At 43.2% G+C, this 18,547-nt stretch overlaps 1 protein-coding gene across 1 annotated transcript; it reads left to right on the top strand.

Moving 5' to 3' along the window:
- The first annotated feature begins 352 nt into the window (after positions 1–352).
- Positions 353–1,318, top strand: LOC125362137 (olfactory receptor 2AT4). The gene has a single exon (XM_048360803.1). The coding sequence runs from the start codon at positions 353–355 to the stop codon at positions 1,316–1,318; it is 966 nt and encodes a 321-aa protein (XP_048216760.1).
- The last annotated feature ends 17,229 nt before the right edge of the window (positions 1,319–18,547 follow it).

The following is an 18,547-nucleotide window of genomic DNA, read 5'->3' as shown; positions in this document are numbered from 1 at the left end:
CTTGTGTCTTGCCCATCAAGAAGTTTGCCCCCCCCCCAAGTTTTTCTGTAGTGCTTAGTATAATTACAATTAGGTAATTACATGATTCGTTGCTTAATGTCTTCCTTTACCACTTCTTGTCTTGTTCACCTTATCTATTATATATCCAATCAATGACACATGGTTTGTATATTGTACATGCCTTTTCCTATACTTGATTTAAATGGCAAAAGGAATAGGATGAGGGATTAGTTAATTAAAGTGGCCCATCTGCAATTCTCACTCCAGAACCACTGGGTATTCTGTTTCCAGGCAGGCCTCTTTCCCTGATGTTGCCTCTGCACAACTCATGAGCATCCAGCTTTAACCCACCATGGAGACCACGACCTGTAATGGATCAGGCGACTCCCAGACCATCTTCTACCTCACTGGCATTCCCTCCCTGCCAAAATCCCTCTTCCTTCCTGTCTTCTTCCTCTTCCTCTTCCTCTACCTGCTCATCTTGGTGGGCAATGCCCTGATCCTGGTGGCAGTGGGGGCCGAGCCCAGCCTCCACAAGCCCATGTACTTCTTCCTCATGAACCTCTCAGCCCTGGACATCCTCTTCACCACCACCACCGTGCCCAAGATGCTCTTTCTGTTCCTGCTTGGAGATCGATTCCTCAGCTTCCCCGCCTGCTTCCTGCAGATGTACCTCTTCCATAGCTTCTCCTGCTCAGAAGCCTTCATCCTGGTGGTCATGGCCTATGACCGCTACGTGGCCATCTGCCGCCCACTGCACTACCCGGTCCACATGACCCCACAGACCAACGCTGCCCTGGCGGCCAGCGCCTGGCTCACTGCCCTTCTCCTGCCCGTCCCAGCAGTGGTGCAGACCTCCCACATGGCCTACAACAGCATGGCCTACATCCACCACTGCTTCTGTGACCACCTGGCTGTGGTCCAGGCCTCCTGCTCTGACACCAGCGCACAGACCCTCATGGGCTTCTGCATCGCCATGGTGGTGTCCTTCCTCCCCCTTCTCCTGGTGCTGCTCTCCTACACCCACATCCTGGCGTCTGTGCTTCGCATCCGCTCCCGAGAAGGACGTTCCAAAGCCTTCTCCACCTGTAGCTCCCACCTCCTGGTGGTGGGCACCTACTATTCATCCATTGCTGTGGCCTATGTCACCTACAGGGCTGACCTGCCCCTCGACTTCCACGTCATGGGCAACGTGGTTTATGCGATCCTCACACCTGTTCTCAACCCCCTCATCTACACGCTGAGGAACAAGGATGTCAAGGCAGCCATCACCAAAATGGCGTGTCCCCAGGAGCCAAAGAATGCTGGGAAGCCCTGATTCAAAGGGGGTAACTTGATCTTTTCTCATACACACCAACAATAGGAGAGGCAAAGTGGGAAATTCAGCCACTCAAGTAACCAGGACACTAATTCTCAGCATATAGTCCTAAGTATTTCTCCATGGTCATCAATAAGAGTATTTTCTTAATACCTAGAAAAATATGGATAGGATCTTTCTATTTTTCATTTTAATGCAGTGAATTCCAAATTTCACAAGACTGTAAATACAATGGCAATCGCATTACTATTTATTCCAGCAATATTAATGCTCAGTGACTCTCAGTATTTGGCAAGAAATTCAGTTTACAATCTTGAATATCTTTTCCCAAAGTTTCTGAAAATCTCTAGCATTTTAAGTGCATTGATACGAATCATTCTTGCCCTATATGCACAATTTTCTTTTTCCTTCCTTCCTTCCTTCCCTCTCTTTTTCTCTTTCTTTCTTTTTTTTTTTTTTGCTGGTAATAGGACTTGAACTCAGGTTCTCATGCTTTCTTTGCTCAAGGCTGGAGCTTTGCCACTTGAGCCATATTTCCACTTCTGGCATTTTGCTGGTCAACTGGAGATAAAAGACTCATGGATCAATCTGCCAGGGCTGACTTTGAACCTCAATACTCAGATCTTAGCCTTCTGAGTGGCTAGGACTACAGGCATTAGCCACTAGTGCTCAGCTTGAAGTTCTTGAGCGTCTCAAGAACACTTCACAAGTCTGGCACTGGTGGCTCACACCTGTAATCCTAGCTACTCAGGAGTCTGAGATCTGAGGATCACAGTTCAAAGCCAGCCCAGGAAAGAAAGTCACTGAAACTCTTATCTCCAATTAACCACTCAAAAAGCCAGAAGTGGAACTATGGCTCAAGTAGTAGAGCACCAGCCTTAACCAAAAAAGCTCAAAGAGAAAACTCAGGCCCTAAGTTCAAGCTATAGGACTGGCACAATAAACAAGAAGAAGAGAAGAAAGAGAAAAAAGAGAAAGAGAAGGAAGAGGAGGGGAGGAGGAGGCTGAGGAGAAAATGAGAAGGAGAAGGAGGAGAAGGAGGAGGAGGAAGAGAAGAAGAAGGAGAAGGAGGAGGAGGAGGAGGAGGAGGAGGAGGAGGAGGAGGAGAAGAAGAAGAAGAAGAAGAAGAAGAAGAAGAAGAAGAAGAAGAAGAAGAAGAAGAAGAAGAAGAAGAAGAGAAGGAAGGAGGAGGAAGAGCTCAATAAAGAAAAAAATCAAATTTAAATTCTGGAAATGGCATTTTCAATAAAACAAATTTAAAAATTCAAGGAAAGCCTTTCAAATTGAAGACAGAATATTAGGGTTTGAGGACAATGTAGAAGGTGTATTAGAACATCTGGATAAAAAAATAAGGACAAATGGGGGGCTGGAGATATAGCCTAGTGGCAAGAGTGCCTGCCTCATATACACGAGGCCCTAGGTTCGACTCCCCAGCACCACATATACAGAAAACGGCCAGAAGCGGCGCTGTGACTCAAGTGGCAGAGTGCTAGCCTTGAGCGGGAAGAAGCCAGGGACAGTTCTCAGGCCCTGAGTCCAAGGCCCAGGACTGGCCAAAAAAAAAAAAAAAAAAAAGATTGATGGCACTGGGCTGGGGATATGGCCTAGTGGCAAGAGAGCTTGCCTCATATACACGAGGCCCTGGGTTCGATTCCCCAGCACCACATATACAGAAAACGGCCAGAAGTGGCGCTGTGGCTCAAGTGGCAGAGTGCTAGCCTTGAGCAAAAAGAAGCCAGGGACAGTGCTCAGGCCCTGAGTCCAAGCCCAGGACTGGCAAAAAAAAAAAAAAAAAAAAAAAAAAAAATAAGGACAAATGAAGCAGTCATATAAAAAAAACATATTAAAAACCAAACATGAATGATAGATTGAGAAGAAAGGGAAGTGCAAGCTAAAAACATAGAAAACAATTAATAAAGGATATAGGAAAACTTCCCAAATCTTGAGAATCAGAGAGTCTCCCATGTGCAGGTGGCTTATGACATCGTGTTGTATCCTGGTCACCCAGGACTCCAACTCATGACAATCAAATCACCAGCATTCAGTCAGTCAGGCGAGGAGTCTTTATTTAGCTGTGCCCAGTGTCTGCTCTCCACCCTCTGGATGGTAAAGAACAGCACTGAGCCACTGCAGGGCTGGGTTTTTAAAGGTAGAAGCTATGCATTCTACAGCGGGTGGTCACGTAGCACAGACGCAGGGGGTCAACGCGGGGTGGGGTGGGGGGCAGAGCAAGTCACAAATGGGTTAAGCAAGTCATTTACAGAAGCAGAATTTTGCAGTCAGGCTGACCTACTTAAGCAAGCATGAGCGGGCTAAAACAATCCAGTACTCAGTCATAAGTGGACCAACCTGACAGTCGCCATGGCATTACTGTAACTACTACTATGATTATTTCTATAATCTATCACTATGATCATTTTTACAATTCGTTACTATGGTTGCTACCTAGATACAGAGAGGAACAGGGCTACATATATTTTTAAATGTCAAATTACAAAGAACTAGTCTCATGGGTGGGGGTGTAGCCCTTTAGCATGGAGTCACCAAAATGGAGTTACAGACACTAAGAGTAAACTCTAAGACAGTGAAATTTTACAAGGCCTATTGTTTCTAGGAGTTCAGGGGGCTACACTTTTCCTTGTTTTTCACAATCAAACAGACAGGATCACAAAATAACTTCACCAAGGTATGTTATAACTAAAGCTTTAGGCTTACAGATGAGTTTTTTGTACCCAGCAAACATCTCCTTCATAACTGAAAGTTAGATTTAAAACTTTCCACAATAAGCAAAATCTAAAGAAATCCATGATCTTCATGGCAGGCTCGAAGGAGTCCTATACACAGAAGAAGATAAATACTATCAAGAAAGGAAAAATCAAACACAATAAAACAACTGGAATTACTACCTATCTTTCAACGTTATGTTACTACATATCTCTCAATGAATGTTAATGGTCTCAATTATCCAGTCAAAGGACACAATCTAATCCAGGGGATTATAAACTCACGCTTATAATCCTAGCTACACAGAGGCTGAGATTTGAGGATTACAGTTTGAAGCCAGTCCAGGCAGGAAACTCTGAGATGCTTATCTCCAATTAAGCACCAAAAAGCCAGAAGTGGAGCTGTGAATCAAGTGGTAGAGCACTAGCCTTTAACTCTATAGTTCAGGGACAGTGCCCAGGCCCTGAGTTCAAGCCCCAGGACTAGTATTCACACACAAAAAGATACAAAGTGTCAGACTGGATTAAAAAACAAGACCTGATATTTATTACCTGTAAGAAATGCACCTCATTGGCAGAGGCAAATGTAGACTTATAAGGAAAAGATGGTAAAAAGATAATCTAAGAGCTGGGAAGGTGGCTATTTAATGGTAGAGTGCTTATCTAGCATGCATGAAGCCCTGGGTTGAATTCCTCAGTACCATGTAAGCCGGAAGTGCCCTAGCTTTTAATAATGTTGCACAGAACCACAAAAGGCCGGAAGTGGCACTGTGGTCCAAGTGGTAGAGTGCTAGCCCTGTTCAAGCTCTAGGACTGGAAAAAAACAAAAAGATAATCTAAGCAAACAGAGCCTGAAAGCAAGCAGTAGTAGCTATACTCATATCTGACAAAGCAGACTTCCAACCAAAACTAAGAGACAAATTTCACTTTTTATGGATAAAAGGAAGAATCCATCAATTCTAGACACATTCTTACCAAATGACAGTACCTCTATTTCACAAAACAAACACTAGTGGACATAAAACTCATATAGACTCCAACAAGATCATTCTTATCCAGAGATAGATAGGTCAAGGAGACTTTAGGATTCAGTAATGTTCTAGGTCAAAGCCAGCCTGGGCAGGCAAACCCTAAATTCATCTCCTGCAGCTCAGGTTCTCAGACGAGGCCAAAGAAGTTGGCACTATGCCTTTCTGCCTTCAACTCCCATGCTGTATATGTCCTTTCAGTAGTCTATTTACACCCACATTGTTTGCTCCTCTCTCTCTCTCTCTCGTTCTTTTTGCTACTTTTTGGTGATTTCACTGTTTTAACTGTCCCCCAAACACAGTGCTGAAGTGCTGTTTAGTGTTTCTAAGTGCAAGAAGGCTGTGATGTGCCTTACAGGGAAAATATGTGTGTTAGGAAAGTGTTAGGGCTTGGATCTGAAATGTCTCCCTGGCTCATGTGTACTTGGGCTCCAGTTGGCGGAGCTATTTTGGGAGATGGCAGAAACCTTGAGAGATAGAGCTTCACAGAAGGAAGTAGGTCACTGGAGGAGACGTTTTGAAGGGTATACCAGGTCCTCGGTCCCCTTTTCATTCTGCTTCCTGTTCACCATTCAGTGAGCAACTCTCCTCAGTCACCAGCTCCTGTCCTCATGGTGTTTTATCCAAGTGCATGAACCAAGCAGCAGAGTGCTAGTTTTGAGGGAAAAAAAAGTTCAGGGACAGCACCCAAGCCCTGAGTTCAAAACTAGCACAGTCCCGCCTCCCCCAACTTCTCCCCCATAAAGAAAAAAAAAGGCAGGTTGCTAAGCTCATTCTGAATTTTTGGTCTAGCAGATCTTGGATGGGGCCCAAGGCTTTGAATTTCTAACACAAATAAGCACATACTAAGTACCCAGGGAGTCCTGGCTTTTAATAATGTTGCACAGAACCACAAGTTCAATACAGTATCCATTACTCAACATCACCCTGTAACTTTCTCCTCAAATGCAGAAGAAGAGAAGAGTATTATCCAGAAGTGAACCGCTGTCCTTCCTTCTGCTAGGTAATGACATTCTTTCTAACAGCCAGAGTCATTTTTGCCTTGGCTGACAGGAACTCAGCCTGCTTCTCAGCTCCTGCACCTTTCTTTTGAGTGTCTAAAAATACCTATTGCTCTTCTCCCCCCTTCCAAATTATTTTTGTTATGTTTTTCTCTATTTCACGATATCTTCAGTTTCTAAAGCGGTCTGAACTCCTTCTTATATGTGGAATATAAATAAACATGTATGTATTATATATAAATGTATAAACATGAAGACATCTGACTAAAACAAAATAATGATCTCTAGAAAAACTTAAGGACTCGGCAGTACTTAGTTTACCTTTTCAGCAAACTGTCTCAGATTATCTCTAGTTTAGGGAAGTTTTTGTATCTCTGAGTTGCTTAACTGATGCTCACCGTAGCTATCTAGGTAGCTATCCAACCCATGTAATATGAAGACGATATTAGGATAGTGCTGAATATCAGAGTCTAGCAAAGCCAGCAGTTGCTTTTATGGGTATTTCTCTGTCATAGTGGAGATACCCCTCCTGGGCTTGGATGCCTTCCATTTTAGTTATCCTTGAGCCAGTATTCAGAGAAGGATTTGTTACATGCAAAAGGCTCAGAAGGGCCTGGAAAAGGCACGGAAAGGGACAGTTGATATCTCCCACTGCTTCCTTGCCCAGTTTGCATCACCAGGAGAGGCCTGGGTAGCCTGGCCCCTAGCAGAGGAGGAACAGCCCCAAGGAGATGAGATGCAATGGGCTGAGGGTACCGAGGGCGTGGCAGCCATGTTCTAGGTTGTGAGGAATGTATGGCCACTGGGCAAAAGCAGGTCAGCTCTCAGAATTGGGAGGTCTATTGTTTAAGAGTATAAATGTCTATAAATTATAAGAAAAGACTCCAAGGAAAAAGAAACTTAAGAATCTAGAAGCCTGTGCTTCCAGAGATTTTCAATTAAATTACCAAGATCATTGGAGTCTAAGATCCAAGGACTCTAAAGTCTCACACATTTAAATCTAAGAGTCTAAAAGTCTGAGACCTTTAGTCCTATGCCTTTACACCTCAGTACTAGTAACCCTTGAATAGATAAATCAACTGTCCAGTCCTACCATCTACCAGGAAGTGTTTTCACCTTCCCAGGTGGTGCTCCGAGCAAAGCTCATGGAAGGTCATAGTTAGTATGTGACTCAGCCAGTTCCTGGGAGGGCCCGATCACTTACAGAGGTGGACCTCACCTCTACCTGAGGGAAGGCTGAGCGGACCCTTATTGCCTTCCTGTCTGCCTAGGACCTCTCCTTGTAGGACATCCCTTGTTCCTGGCCCCTGTGTGTCCCTTTGCCACCCACATTCCCTTCCCTATCTCAGGATGTAGACATGCCTAGTCTATGGAGAACACCCCCACATCCCAAACACAACAAACCTTCCACAAGTAGGCCAAGGGCCTTGTCAAGCCATAATAGATACACGGAACAAAGACTCCTATCCCCTGGGACCATAGCTGTAAGCACAGCACAAACACTGTGGCTCAAGATTTGCTATTCACTTTTCCATCGAGCAGGATGTGTCAAGACTGCCTTACCATCAGGCATTGTAGGACAGTGTTTGGAGCCCACCCTACTTTTAGGAACCCATGAAAATGTTTTAATTTCTCTTGAACTCAGAGTAACAGAAGTAATACAACTCAGTTTGGACTGTGTTAATCATTATTCCAATTGAATCATAAACTATCATTTTAGTAGGTACAGACAAAGAGACTCCAAAAGCAAAATACTAAAGGACCATGACAGATGAAATGTAACACTGGAAAGAGCATAGAGTATAGAGATAATAGCTTTGATAGATGAAATAAGGAGAGAAGAATGGTCACAGGACCTCAAGCAAACATTTCAGAAGCTAAACCATCCCTGTGTATTTCCCAGTCTAGTGAACACCGGGGTGGTATGTTGGACGCTGCTATATTGGGTGCCCAGAACCTTCCTGCATTTGAGGTGTTTCCCACCTTGTCCTTCCCCTAAAGCCTTCACTTGCTTGCTAGTAGGTTCCCTTACAAAAAAAAGATCCCAGGTATTTGACCTAGATTTTCAAGCCCTACAGTAATTTTGTGAGTTTCTAATTTCCCTTGATACAAGTCTTTGCTGATTAAATCCGTTAGAGTTGCTTTCTGCTGTTTGCAAGTAAGTCCCTGACAGGTGTAGCTAGCTAGAGCTAAGCTTCTGTCACTTGCATCCAAATGTGTGCCAATCAATGGACATAGATAATCCCAACGGCTCTGATCTCTCGTCCTCAGAGATGAGATGGTCTGACTGAGTCCTGTTTAGGGCAGAGTCCTAGGGAGCAGGGTGGAGAAGACACTGAATGGTTAGCAGGCTTTCAAGGTGCCCCACTGTCTTTGTCTTTCCTCTCCTGGCTCGAGTCAAGACTTTCCCTCTCAAACCATCTTTAGAAGGTGGCATACAAAGAAAATGTGTTTGTTTCTTTCTTCACCCATAGCCAAATATGAGATAGGCACCTCTGGGGTTGGACTAATCGGTGGGTCTGGGGACAAAATCAGGACCAGATGCAAGGAAACTCTGCCAGAACAAGCAGCTGATGGAGCAGAAAATCTCTGGAACAGGAAAGGTAGCCTAAGAGGGACATAGACAGAGGGCAAGGGGAGGGATTCAGAAGACCCAGGCTTTCAATTTAGTGTAAGCAATATAACATGGCCTGCCTGCCATGGCTAGTTCTGCCACACAGAACCACTGCTTTGTGCACAGCCATCATCCCAATGCCTTCTATCTACCTTACACATCCTCAGCCTGGTCCTACTATTCTAAAACGCTAATATCTCATGTTACGTCCCATAGATGCTCTTATATTCCCCTATAAACCTGACACTACATGTCTACACCAGCTTCTATATTTGATCCTGGCCAATTTTCCTATTAGACTACTGGTTTCTCTCAATTCTGCTTCTTCTCCTGATTGAACAGGCCTGTGTCCTGTGGCAAGGCCTGGAGATGGAGACCAAATATAAGTCATCTCAATCCTTGGAACACCTTTTGTAGATAGGTCTAGATATATAGCCCAGACTGGACTCAACACTCACAATCATCCCATCTCAACTAGGAGTTCAATCGTGCTCTACTACGCTCAGCCAAGGCCTAAGCTAGTGACTGAATAAATGGCATGGTAGATATTAGGTTGTTGGTGGGTGTTGATTGATTGGTTTTAATTCTGTCCAATTAAGAAACCTGTTTCTTGAATTAATTTATTGATGATTACTAGGCGAGAGAAAGAGAGAGCCTGTTCTTCTTGATACCTAAATTGAAGGAAGACAATAAATATGAGAGATAAACATTATCAAAAAACTACTTGAGGGGGCTGGGGATATGGCCTAGTGGCAAGAGTGCTTGCCTCGTATACATGAGGCCCTGGGTTCAATTCCCCAGCACCACATATACAGAAAAAGGCCTGGTGGTGCTGTGGCTCAAGTGGTAGAGTACTAGCCTTGAGCAAGAAGAGGCCAGGGACAGTGCTCAGGCCCTGAGTCCAAGCCCCAGGACTGGCCAAAAAAAAAAGAAAAAACTACTTGATGTCCTGAAAATAAAGCTCCCAATGGTCTCTATTTTGTTTGACTAGACAAATGCTATTTATTCCAAGATATATAGCAGGGAAGTTCCATGAAATAAAGAACTTATTGTACAGATTCAAAAGCTACAGCTTATTTTGAGACAAGTTGATGCAAGAAGATCAATACATATATACACTTCAGTTCAAGTACTTAAGAAGAAAGACTTCAATGGGAATGCATCAAACTGCAGAGCATATGCAGGGCAAAGGACATAGCTTGCAAGATAAACAGAAAGCCCACAGATTGGGAGAAGATCTTTAGCAGCCATACAACGGAGAAAGGCCTCATATCTAAAATATATGCAGAACTCACAAAATTAAATACCTCCAAAACAAATCCTCAAAGAACCAACGGCCCCCTCAACAAATGGACTAAAGACCTAAACAGAGACTTCTTTGAGGAGGAAATGAGAATGGCCAAGGGACACATGAAGAAGTGCTCTACATCACTAGCCATAAAATAAACGCAAATCAAAACAACACTGAGATTCCACCTCACCCCAGGAAGAATGTCCATTATCAGGAAAACTAACAATAACAAATGCTGGAGGGGATGTAGCCAAAAGGGAACCCTACTAAAATGTTGGTGGGAATGTAAACTTGTTCAGCCTTCCAATCATTTGGTCTGGCCCTTCCGAGGCAACTGTAGGCAGGATTTGAAATCCAAAAAAAATCTAGGAGAGTTTTCCATATCAATGTCCATTTCTGTTAAGCAAATCATAGCAATCATGTAATCTGGGGAAATGACCCAGGAACGTCCATTGCAGGATACACAGGGCAGCTAGGACAGACATGTATGTTTCTCATCAGTTGCCCACTGGCGCATCGGCTGAATGGTGGTGACTACGAGGGCAGTCACGGACAGGCAGGTTGAGAAAGGGTTAACACGTGGTGGTGATGCAGTGAGATGATTCCTCAAGACACTAGTGATGTCCTCTGACGATTGAGAACGATGCTGCCAACTTCTTTATTAACACAGACAATGGCTCCAATCCAACCTTCACTACATGTCCACCATCAAAATCCTCACAAAAATGGAATTACAGGTAAAGATTAGGAACTGACAGTATACAGAAAGAGATCTCAAGACTCAGAAGATGAACTTTGGGTATGTTCCAAATTAAAGACAAAGGATCAGAACCGTGATTGGCGCACGATAGTCACATCTCTGGCCACACACACATACTGGATAGTTATCAAAACCTAAGTGGAGTGACATCTTATAAATGGAGACTCAAAGGAAAGAAAAAGTTGATGCTGAGTGCCAATATTCCCAGGAAATAAGGACAAATGATTTTGTTGTTGTTGTTGAAGTCAAAGCCATGATTAGGTTGTGGCACTGTAGCAGCAGTAATGAGAAAAGCAAATCTGGAGCCTCAGTACAGCTCAAAAATTGCTAAACTTGATGAATTGGAGGCTAGCTGCATCTGGATAAAATCAATGCTCTTCAGCAGCCTTTGGAATGACAACAAGCCATTTTCACCAGACCTTGTTGTTTCAGAGACAAGATTATTCATGAGCTAAGTAGTGAGCAAGCTGCAGTCTCATGTAGAGAGAAAGTTTGGGAAAGAGTTGTTACAAAGTAAAATTGTTTGTAAGTGGTTATTTGTCTCAAAGAACCATCTCAGATCAGATTACTGACTTAGCACAAGGTAGTAAAAAACAATTTAATAAGCATCATTTTATATGATCATACACACATAGCTATTGAGCCCTGGTGATCCTCTTCTAAGAATATCCTCCCTTGGTCTCACTCCAAGAAGTGAAAACCAGAGGTCTTTTTTTTTTTCCAGTCCTGGCCCTTGAACCCAGGGCCTGAGCACTGTCCCTGGCTTCTTTTTGTTCAGGGATAGCACTCTGCCACTTGAGCCACAGCGCCACTTCTGGCCATTTTCTATATATGTGGTGCTGGGGAATCGAACCCAGGGCTTTATGTATACGAGGCATGCGCTCTACCACTAGGCCATATTCCCAGCCCCAAGATATCTTTCATTTTACTTTTTGTAGTTCTTTTTATTTTCTGTTTGGGGTTGGTTTGTTTTTTACCTTTTGTCATTGTTTTTGAAATCTGTCTTATATGTGAGTTTATCTGATTTGGGGAGGGGAAGGGAAGCAAAGAAACAGTTGGACAAAGGGTGAATTGATTCCGCAATGATACTCACTAGACACTATGTTGGAAATGAACTATACAACTTGCGGGGAGGTGCCAGGGAGGGAAAAATGAAGGAGGTGTGACACTGTTAAAAAAGAAATGTACTCAATATCTGACTTATGTAACTGTAATCCCTCTGTATACCACCTTTGCCATAAAAATTTAATGAGTCAATGATCATAATAAATACTGTCCAACTAGCCATTTCCATTCATGGAATACCTGAAGAGTTTGAAAGTAGAAAATGCTGACACTAGAAGCCATGTATGGCAATATAAGAGGTGAAGACTTACTGAGACACTTGTTCTAATCAGTGAAAAACTTGAACTAACATTTGACATGTTAAGTAGCCTTACTACAGACGGAGTTCTAGCTATGGTTGATTTGCAAAAGGGATTAATTGCATTTGTCAAGAAAGAACTGAATAGACACAACCTTGATGCAAATTAATTATATGTTAGTGAATCATACAAGGAAATTCTGTGCACAACCCTGTCTCAGCAATGCGATGTTAAAAGTAGTATCATGCATAGATTTTGTCCAAAGCAGAGAGCTTAACAGCCACTAGTTAAAAGAGCTACTGAATGATCTTGACTCTGCCTAGAGTGAACTTGTTTATCTCTGTGAAGTATGGTGACTGAGTCCAAGGAACAGACTCATGAGGTTTTACAAACTGCAAACAGTTCATGTGGAACCCGCTGATTGAGGTGCCTGATGACCTACGGCATGAAATCACTCAGTTGCCTAGGGATGATGGCTGAAAGCTAAGTCCAACCACCTCCTACTGCTAGAGTTCTGTAAATGGTACGTAACCAGTGATGCAGTTCCTGCTTTGAGGAGGCATATACTGAAAGATGCACCTGTGTTCAGAACAACTTACTGCTGCAAGCAGTTTTTTAAATGCATCTCCACAAAATCAACTGTGCTCCAGACTGACTAGTGCAAACTTGAGAAAGCAGTAGCGAGCAGCAACCACCCGTACCGGCTGACTCACACACCTTACCGAAGAGGAACAGTACCACTCATCACATTAGGGGCGAGTTCATTAAATGTTTGACCATAAGTGACTTGTACGGCACTCAAATGATGTTATAAATCTCCAAATGGCCCTTCGCAGAAAAAGGTTCCCCATCCTTACAACAGACGAATCAAAACAAAGAATTAGACTTTGGGACTGGAGGCAAGGTTCTGTAATACAGGGTCTGGTTGGAAGTGCAAGACCCTGAGTTTGAACCCCAATATTATTAAAAAGAAACAAAAGAAAAAGAACCAAGAAGGGGCTGGGGATATGGCCTAGTGGCAAGAGTGCCTGCCTCGGATACACGAGGCCCTAGGTTCGATTCCCCAGCACCACATATACAGAAAACGGCTAGAAGCGGTGCTGTGGCTCAAGCGGCAGAGTGCTAGCCTTGAGCGGGAAGAAGCCAGGGACAGTGCTCAGGCCCTGAGTCCAAGGCCCAGGACTGGCAAAAAAAAAAAAAAAAAAAGAAATGAAAAAGAACCAAGAAGGTTGAGTTGAGGAGCAGTGATGAAATGAGACTGGTGAATACTAAATAGCCAATTTAAATATAGAATCAAGACTAAGGAACTTTGGGAATTATAACTTAAGAACAGAAATTAACGTTCCAAACTGTAAGAAAGCAAAAATTAATAGCTAATATTTTTGGAAATAAAGGAAATGAAGGGCTGGGAATATGGCCTAATGGTAGAGCCCTGGGTTCGATTCCTCAGCACCACACGAACAGAAAAAGCCGGAAGTGGCGCTGTGACTCAGGTGGCAGAGTGCTAGCCTTGAGCAAAAAGAAGCCAGGGACAGTGCTCAGGCCCTGAGTTGAAGCCCCAGGACTGGCAAAAAAAAAAAAAAAGAAAAAGAAATGAACAAGTGTACAAAATTAATAATACCTTCTGAAAATAAATTAAGATTTTAAAACTAATGTTAACTAATAGTTAAGTCTTCATGTTTTTCATAATCCTTCTATTCCTTAACCCTTATACTCCTTTTAGGCGTTATCTCTACCTTCCCCTGCTCTCTTGGGTGGTGCTGTGTTTGAACTCAGGGCCTCGTGGAACAGATATGGAAAGTCTAACAGGGAGCTCAATATCAGTAGAGAGGAAAAATGGGGAAGATATAATAATGAAAGAGTTAATACTAAAGAAATTTTCAAATTCTAAATAAAGATATTAATCCACATATTCAAGTAATTCTACAACCTCTAACCAGAATAGTATGCTAAAGCTGTTTTTTTTTAAAGCATAGAATAATGTAATTGTTAAAAGAGCCAGAAGAATAAAAGACACATCCCCCTTAATAAACAACCTTTACGTAGCAACACCAAGTTTCTCAATAGAAACAATGGAATTAGAGGAAATTACTAAGACCAGGCACAGTGGCTCACGCTGGTCTCAGCTACTCAGGAGGTAGGGAGAACTGAAGATGGCAGCCTGCCTGGGCAACAGTTAGCAAACCCTTATCTCCACAAAGAAGTCAAGCACAGGAGTGCCTGTCTGTTAACCCAGCCACGTAGGAGTCATAGGTAGGAAGATCAAGCTCCAGGTCCAGGTAGGAGGTGTGGGATGACAGGGGGTCAAGACTCCACTGGCATCACTAAAGCACCACAGGGCTGGAGAAATGGTTCAAGTGGTGGATCATCTGCCTAGGAAGCACAAAGCCCTGAGCTCAACCCATAGTAACGCCAAGAAGGAGGAGGAGAAAGAGAAACAGAGTCAATTTAATAATATTTTCTAAGTGATCATAAAAACAATTGCCAAAATTTCTATACCCAATGAATATCTGCTTAAAAAAAATGAACAAGGGCTGGGGATATGGCCTAGTGGCAAGAGCGCTTGCCTCCTATACTTGAAGCCCTGGGTTCGATTCCCCAGCACCACATATACAGAAAATGGCCAGAAGTGGTGCTGTGACTCAAGTGGCAGAGTGCTAGCCTTGAGCAAAAAGAAGCCAGGGACAGTGCTCAGGCCCTGAGCTCAAGGCCCAGGACTGGCAAAACAACAACAACAACAAATGAACAAAAGCCAGGTGCCAGTGGCTCACACCTGTAATCCTAGCTACCCAAGAGGCTGAGATCTGAGGATCCAGGTTCAAGGCCAGCCTGGGCAGGAAAGTCTGTGAGACTCTTATCTCCAATTAACCACCAGGAAACCAGATATGGTGCTGTGGCTCAAAGTGGTAGAACACTGGCCTTGAGCAAAAGAGCTCAGGGACAGTACCCAGGCCCAGAGTTCAAGCTCCACGACTGACAAAAAAAAAAAAAAAAATGAACCAAGTAAATTTCTGATAAACAAAATCTGGATTCCTCTTCACCATCCTACACCAAAGGGTATTTCAGGCAAATGAAAACAAAATTCAAATAGAAGCCAATAGGTTCAAGAAGAAATTAATACCAATGTAAAGAGCCAGTATGTCAGCAAATCACAATTATGTCATTATATAAAGTCTCACCTTGCAGCCTGTTTTGGTAATTCCATCAACTTTGCACCTAACCGTGCTGCCATCTGTCTCCTGCAATTCCACAATCCTATTGTCCTTAATGATATCAGAGGACCTAGCTCTACTGAACCATCTCCTACTGCTGGGTACCTAGAGACCAGGACACCAGCTAAGCTTTGTTACAGCTTTGCTGTGTCCTTGATCCACCTCTGAGCCTCTGTTCTCTTCTGTAAGAAGGCCGATTTGGACCAGAACATCTTTAAGGCCACTTCCTAATCTGACTCATGAGGATACTAAGAGTCGCTTATACCACAAGGATCTCAGTGCTCTTCAAAGGGCTAAACCTTCATGGCACATTCTAACTACTTCCTCCATTACCTATTCTTTTGAAACAAATTGAGAAGCACTCATTTATCCAACAAACATCTATGAAAAAAACTACAAGCTAGACTTAAGTAGATAGATACGCCAGGAGTAAGAGGCTCACGTCTGTAATTGTAGCTGTTCAGGTGGCTGAGATCTGAAGATCTTGGTTCAAAGCCAGTCTGAGCAGAAAGTTCTCATTACTCTATCTTAAATTAACTGGGAAAATTCTGGACTGTAGATGTGACTCAAGTGGCAGATCTCCAGCCGTGAGCAAAAACACTTCCAAATGAGACCCTGAGCTCAAGCCCTAGTACAGGAAAGGGAGAGTAGACAAGGCAATGTCATGTTTGAAAGGATTAAAAAAAGAAGTCTGTAAACCAAGTATTTTATATTTTACAAAATAATTTTAAGAAAAGAAATCAAAATTATAACACTCCCAGATGATCAGAAGTTGAGGAGCTTGTCACTACAAGACATACAAAAAATGGGTCCTTGAGGTTGAAGACCAAGGGTGCTAAACAGTAACTCAAAACCACATGAAGAGCTGAAGATACGATCTCTGGAAAAGGTAACTACATATATAAATATAAAACACAGCAGTCATTCCTTACTTTATTACTTCACTTTAGGGCAATTTGCTTGTTCTTTTTTTTTTTTATGAACTGAAGGTTTGTGACCACTTTATATTCAAATACTTTACAGGTGCCAACAGCTCAGATGACTACTTAACATTTTTAGCAATAAGGTATTCTAAATTAAACTGTTTTTAGATGTAATGCTATTGTACACTTTATACGCTACAGTATAGTACCACGTGAATTTTATATGAACTAGAAAGCCAAAATTTTGTGGGACTCACCTTATTACAATCTTTGCTTTATTGTGGTGATCTGAAATCAAATCTGCAGTATTTCCAAAGTAGCCCTGCATTTATGTTTGATTGCAATTATCTTCTTTTTCCTATATTGTATAAATACAAATAAATAAAAATAATAATTACCTATATTAATGGCAGAAAAAAAATTTTTTTGCTTCTTCTTCTTTTTTTTTTTTTTTGCCAGTCCTGGGCCTCTGACTCAGGGCCTGAGCACTGTCCCTGGCTTCTCTTTGCTCAAGGCTAGCACTCTGCCACTTGAGCCACAGCGCCACTTCTGGCTTTTTTATATATATATGTGGTGCTGGGGAATCGAACCCAGGGCTTCATGTATACGAGGCAAGCACTCTTGCCACTAGGCCATATTCCCAGCCCCGACAGAAAATTTTTTTTTTTAGTTTTTTTTTTTTTTTTTTTTTTGGCCAGTCCTGGGCCTTGGACTCAGAGCCTGAGCACTGTCCCTGGCTTCCTTTTGCTCAAGGCTAGCACTCTACCACTTGAGCCACAGCACCACTTCTGGCCGTTTTCTGTATATGTGGTGCTGGGGAATCGAACCCAGGGCCTCATGTATACAAGGCAAGCTCTCTTGCCACTAGGCCATATCCCCAGCCCCCGACAGAAAATTTTTTTTTTTAATTCTTTTTTTTTTTTGCCAGTCCTGGGCCTTGGACTCAGGGCCTGAGCACTGTCCCTGGCTTCTTCCCGCTCAAGGCTAGCACTCTGCCGCTTGAGCCACAGCGCCGCTTCTGGCCGTTTTCTGTATATGTGGTGCTGGGGATTCGAACCTAGGGCCTCGTGTATCCGAGGCAGGCACTCTTGCCGCTAGGCTATATCCCCAGCCCCCCCGACAGAAAATTTTTGATGCATATAATTTTGTGACAATAACACACAAAGGAGAAGTGTTTTATATGCTACTAAAGCTAAATTAGAGCCAGGCACCAGTGGCTCATGCCTGTCATTCTAGTTACTCAGGAGGCAGAGATCTGAGAATCACAGTTCAAAGCCAGCCAGGGTAGGAAAGGTCTGTGAGATTCTTATCTTCAGTAAACTACTCAGAAAAATCCAGAGGTGGTGCTGTGGCTCAAGTGGTAGAGCACCATCCTTGAGCACAAAGAAGCTCAGGGACAGTGCCCAGGCCCTGGGTTCAAGCCTCACGACTGGCAAAAAAACAAACAACAAAACCTGAATTGGCTTCAATTCAAACTGTATGGTCATGAATTTGGACTGCTAATTATAATCCTCAAGGTAACTACTATGAAAATATCTCTAAAATATTCAAAGAAGTAACTAAGAAAAGAATCAATGTGGGTGGTACTATGGAGAGCACAAAGAGAGCCTGGCAAGGCAATCAGGGCCAAGACCCTCTCTCTATACACGGTGCACTCCTCACCACGCCTGTGCAAGCAGTCCTGGGTGCAGGCCCGAGACAGGGCATCATCGTGCAGAGGAGCATGAAAGCCCCGGGCATCATGCCATGGCCCCTGGCTCCCGAGGACTCGCACGCGAACAGCAGGCTGATCGGACCCCAGGAGTACGTGCCTGAACTGGCAGTGAGAGGAGCTAAAAGACTCAAGGAAACATGGAGGCCGCTTAGGCCTGGGACTTCGATGGCCCACAGGCTGTCCAGTGATCTTGATCTTTCCTAGAGACCTTACGAACCTTTACGGGACACACTCCAAGTGAGGCTCTCTTTGGGATCCCTCCTGTCTACTAGGAATCTGCTTATCTTTTTCTTCAATAAATCTTGGACATTTTATATCCTCCAAATCCATGGATTCATTCATTGAGACCATAGAGACAAAGACCTGGTCCCAGCATTGCAGTTTTTCAGTATCAGTATGTTAAAAAAAAAAAAATCAATTGAGGAACAACAACAAAACCTATGCAGTCAAATTCCCAGCAAAAAAAAAAAAAAAAAAATATATATATATATATATATATATATATATATATATATATATTGCCAGTCCTGGGGCTTGGACTCAGGGCCTGAGCGCTGTCCCTGGCTTCCTTTTGCTCAAGGCTAGCACTCTGCCACTTG

Source organism: Perognathus longimembris, chromosome 13 (genome assembly GCF_023159225.1).
Source record: "Perognathus longimembris pacificus isolate PPM17 chromosome 13, ASM2315922v1, whole genome shotgun sequence".
NCBI classification, from domain to species: domain Eukaryota; kingdom Metazoa; phylum Chordata; class Mammalia; order Rodentia; family Heteromyidae; genus Perognathus; species Perognathus longimembris.
This window is presented reverse-complemented; position numbering and strand designations above follow the sequence as displayed.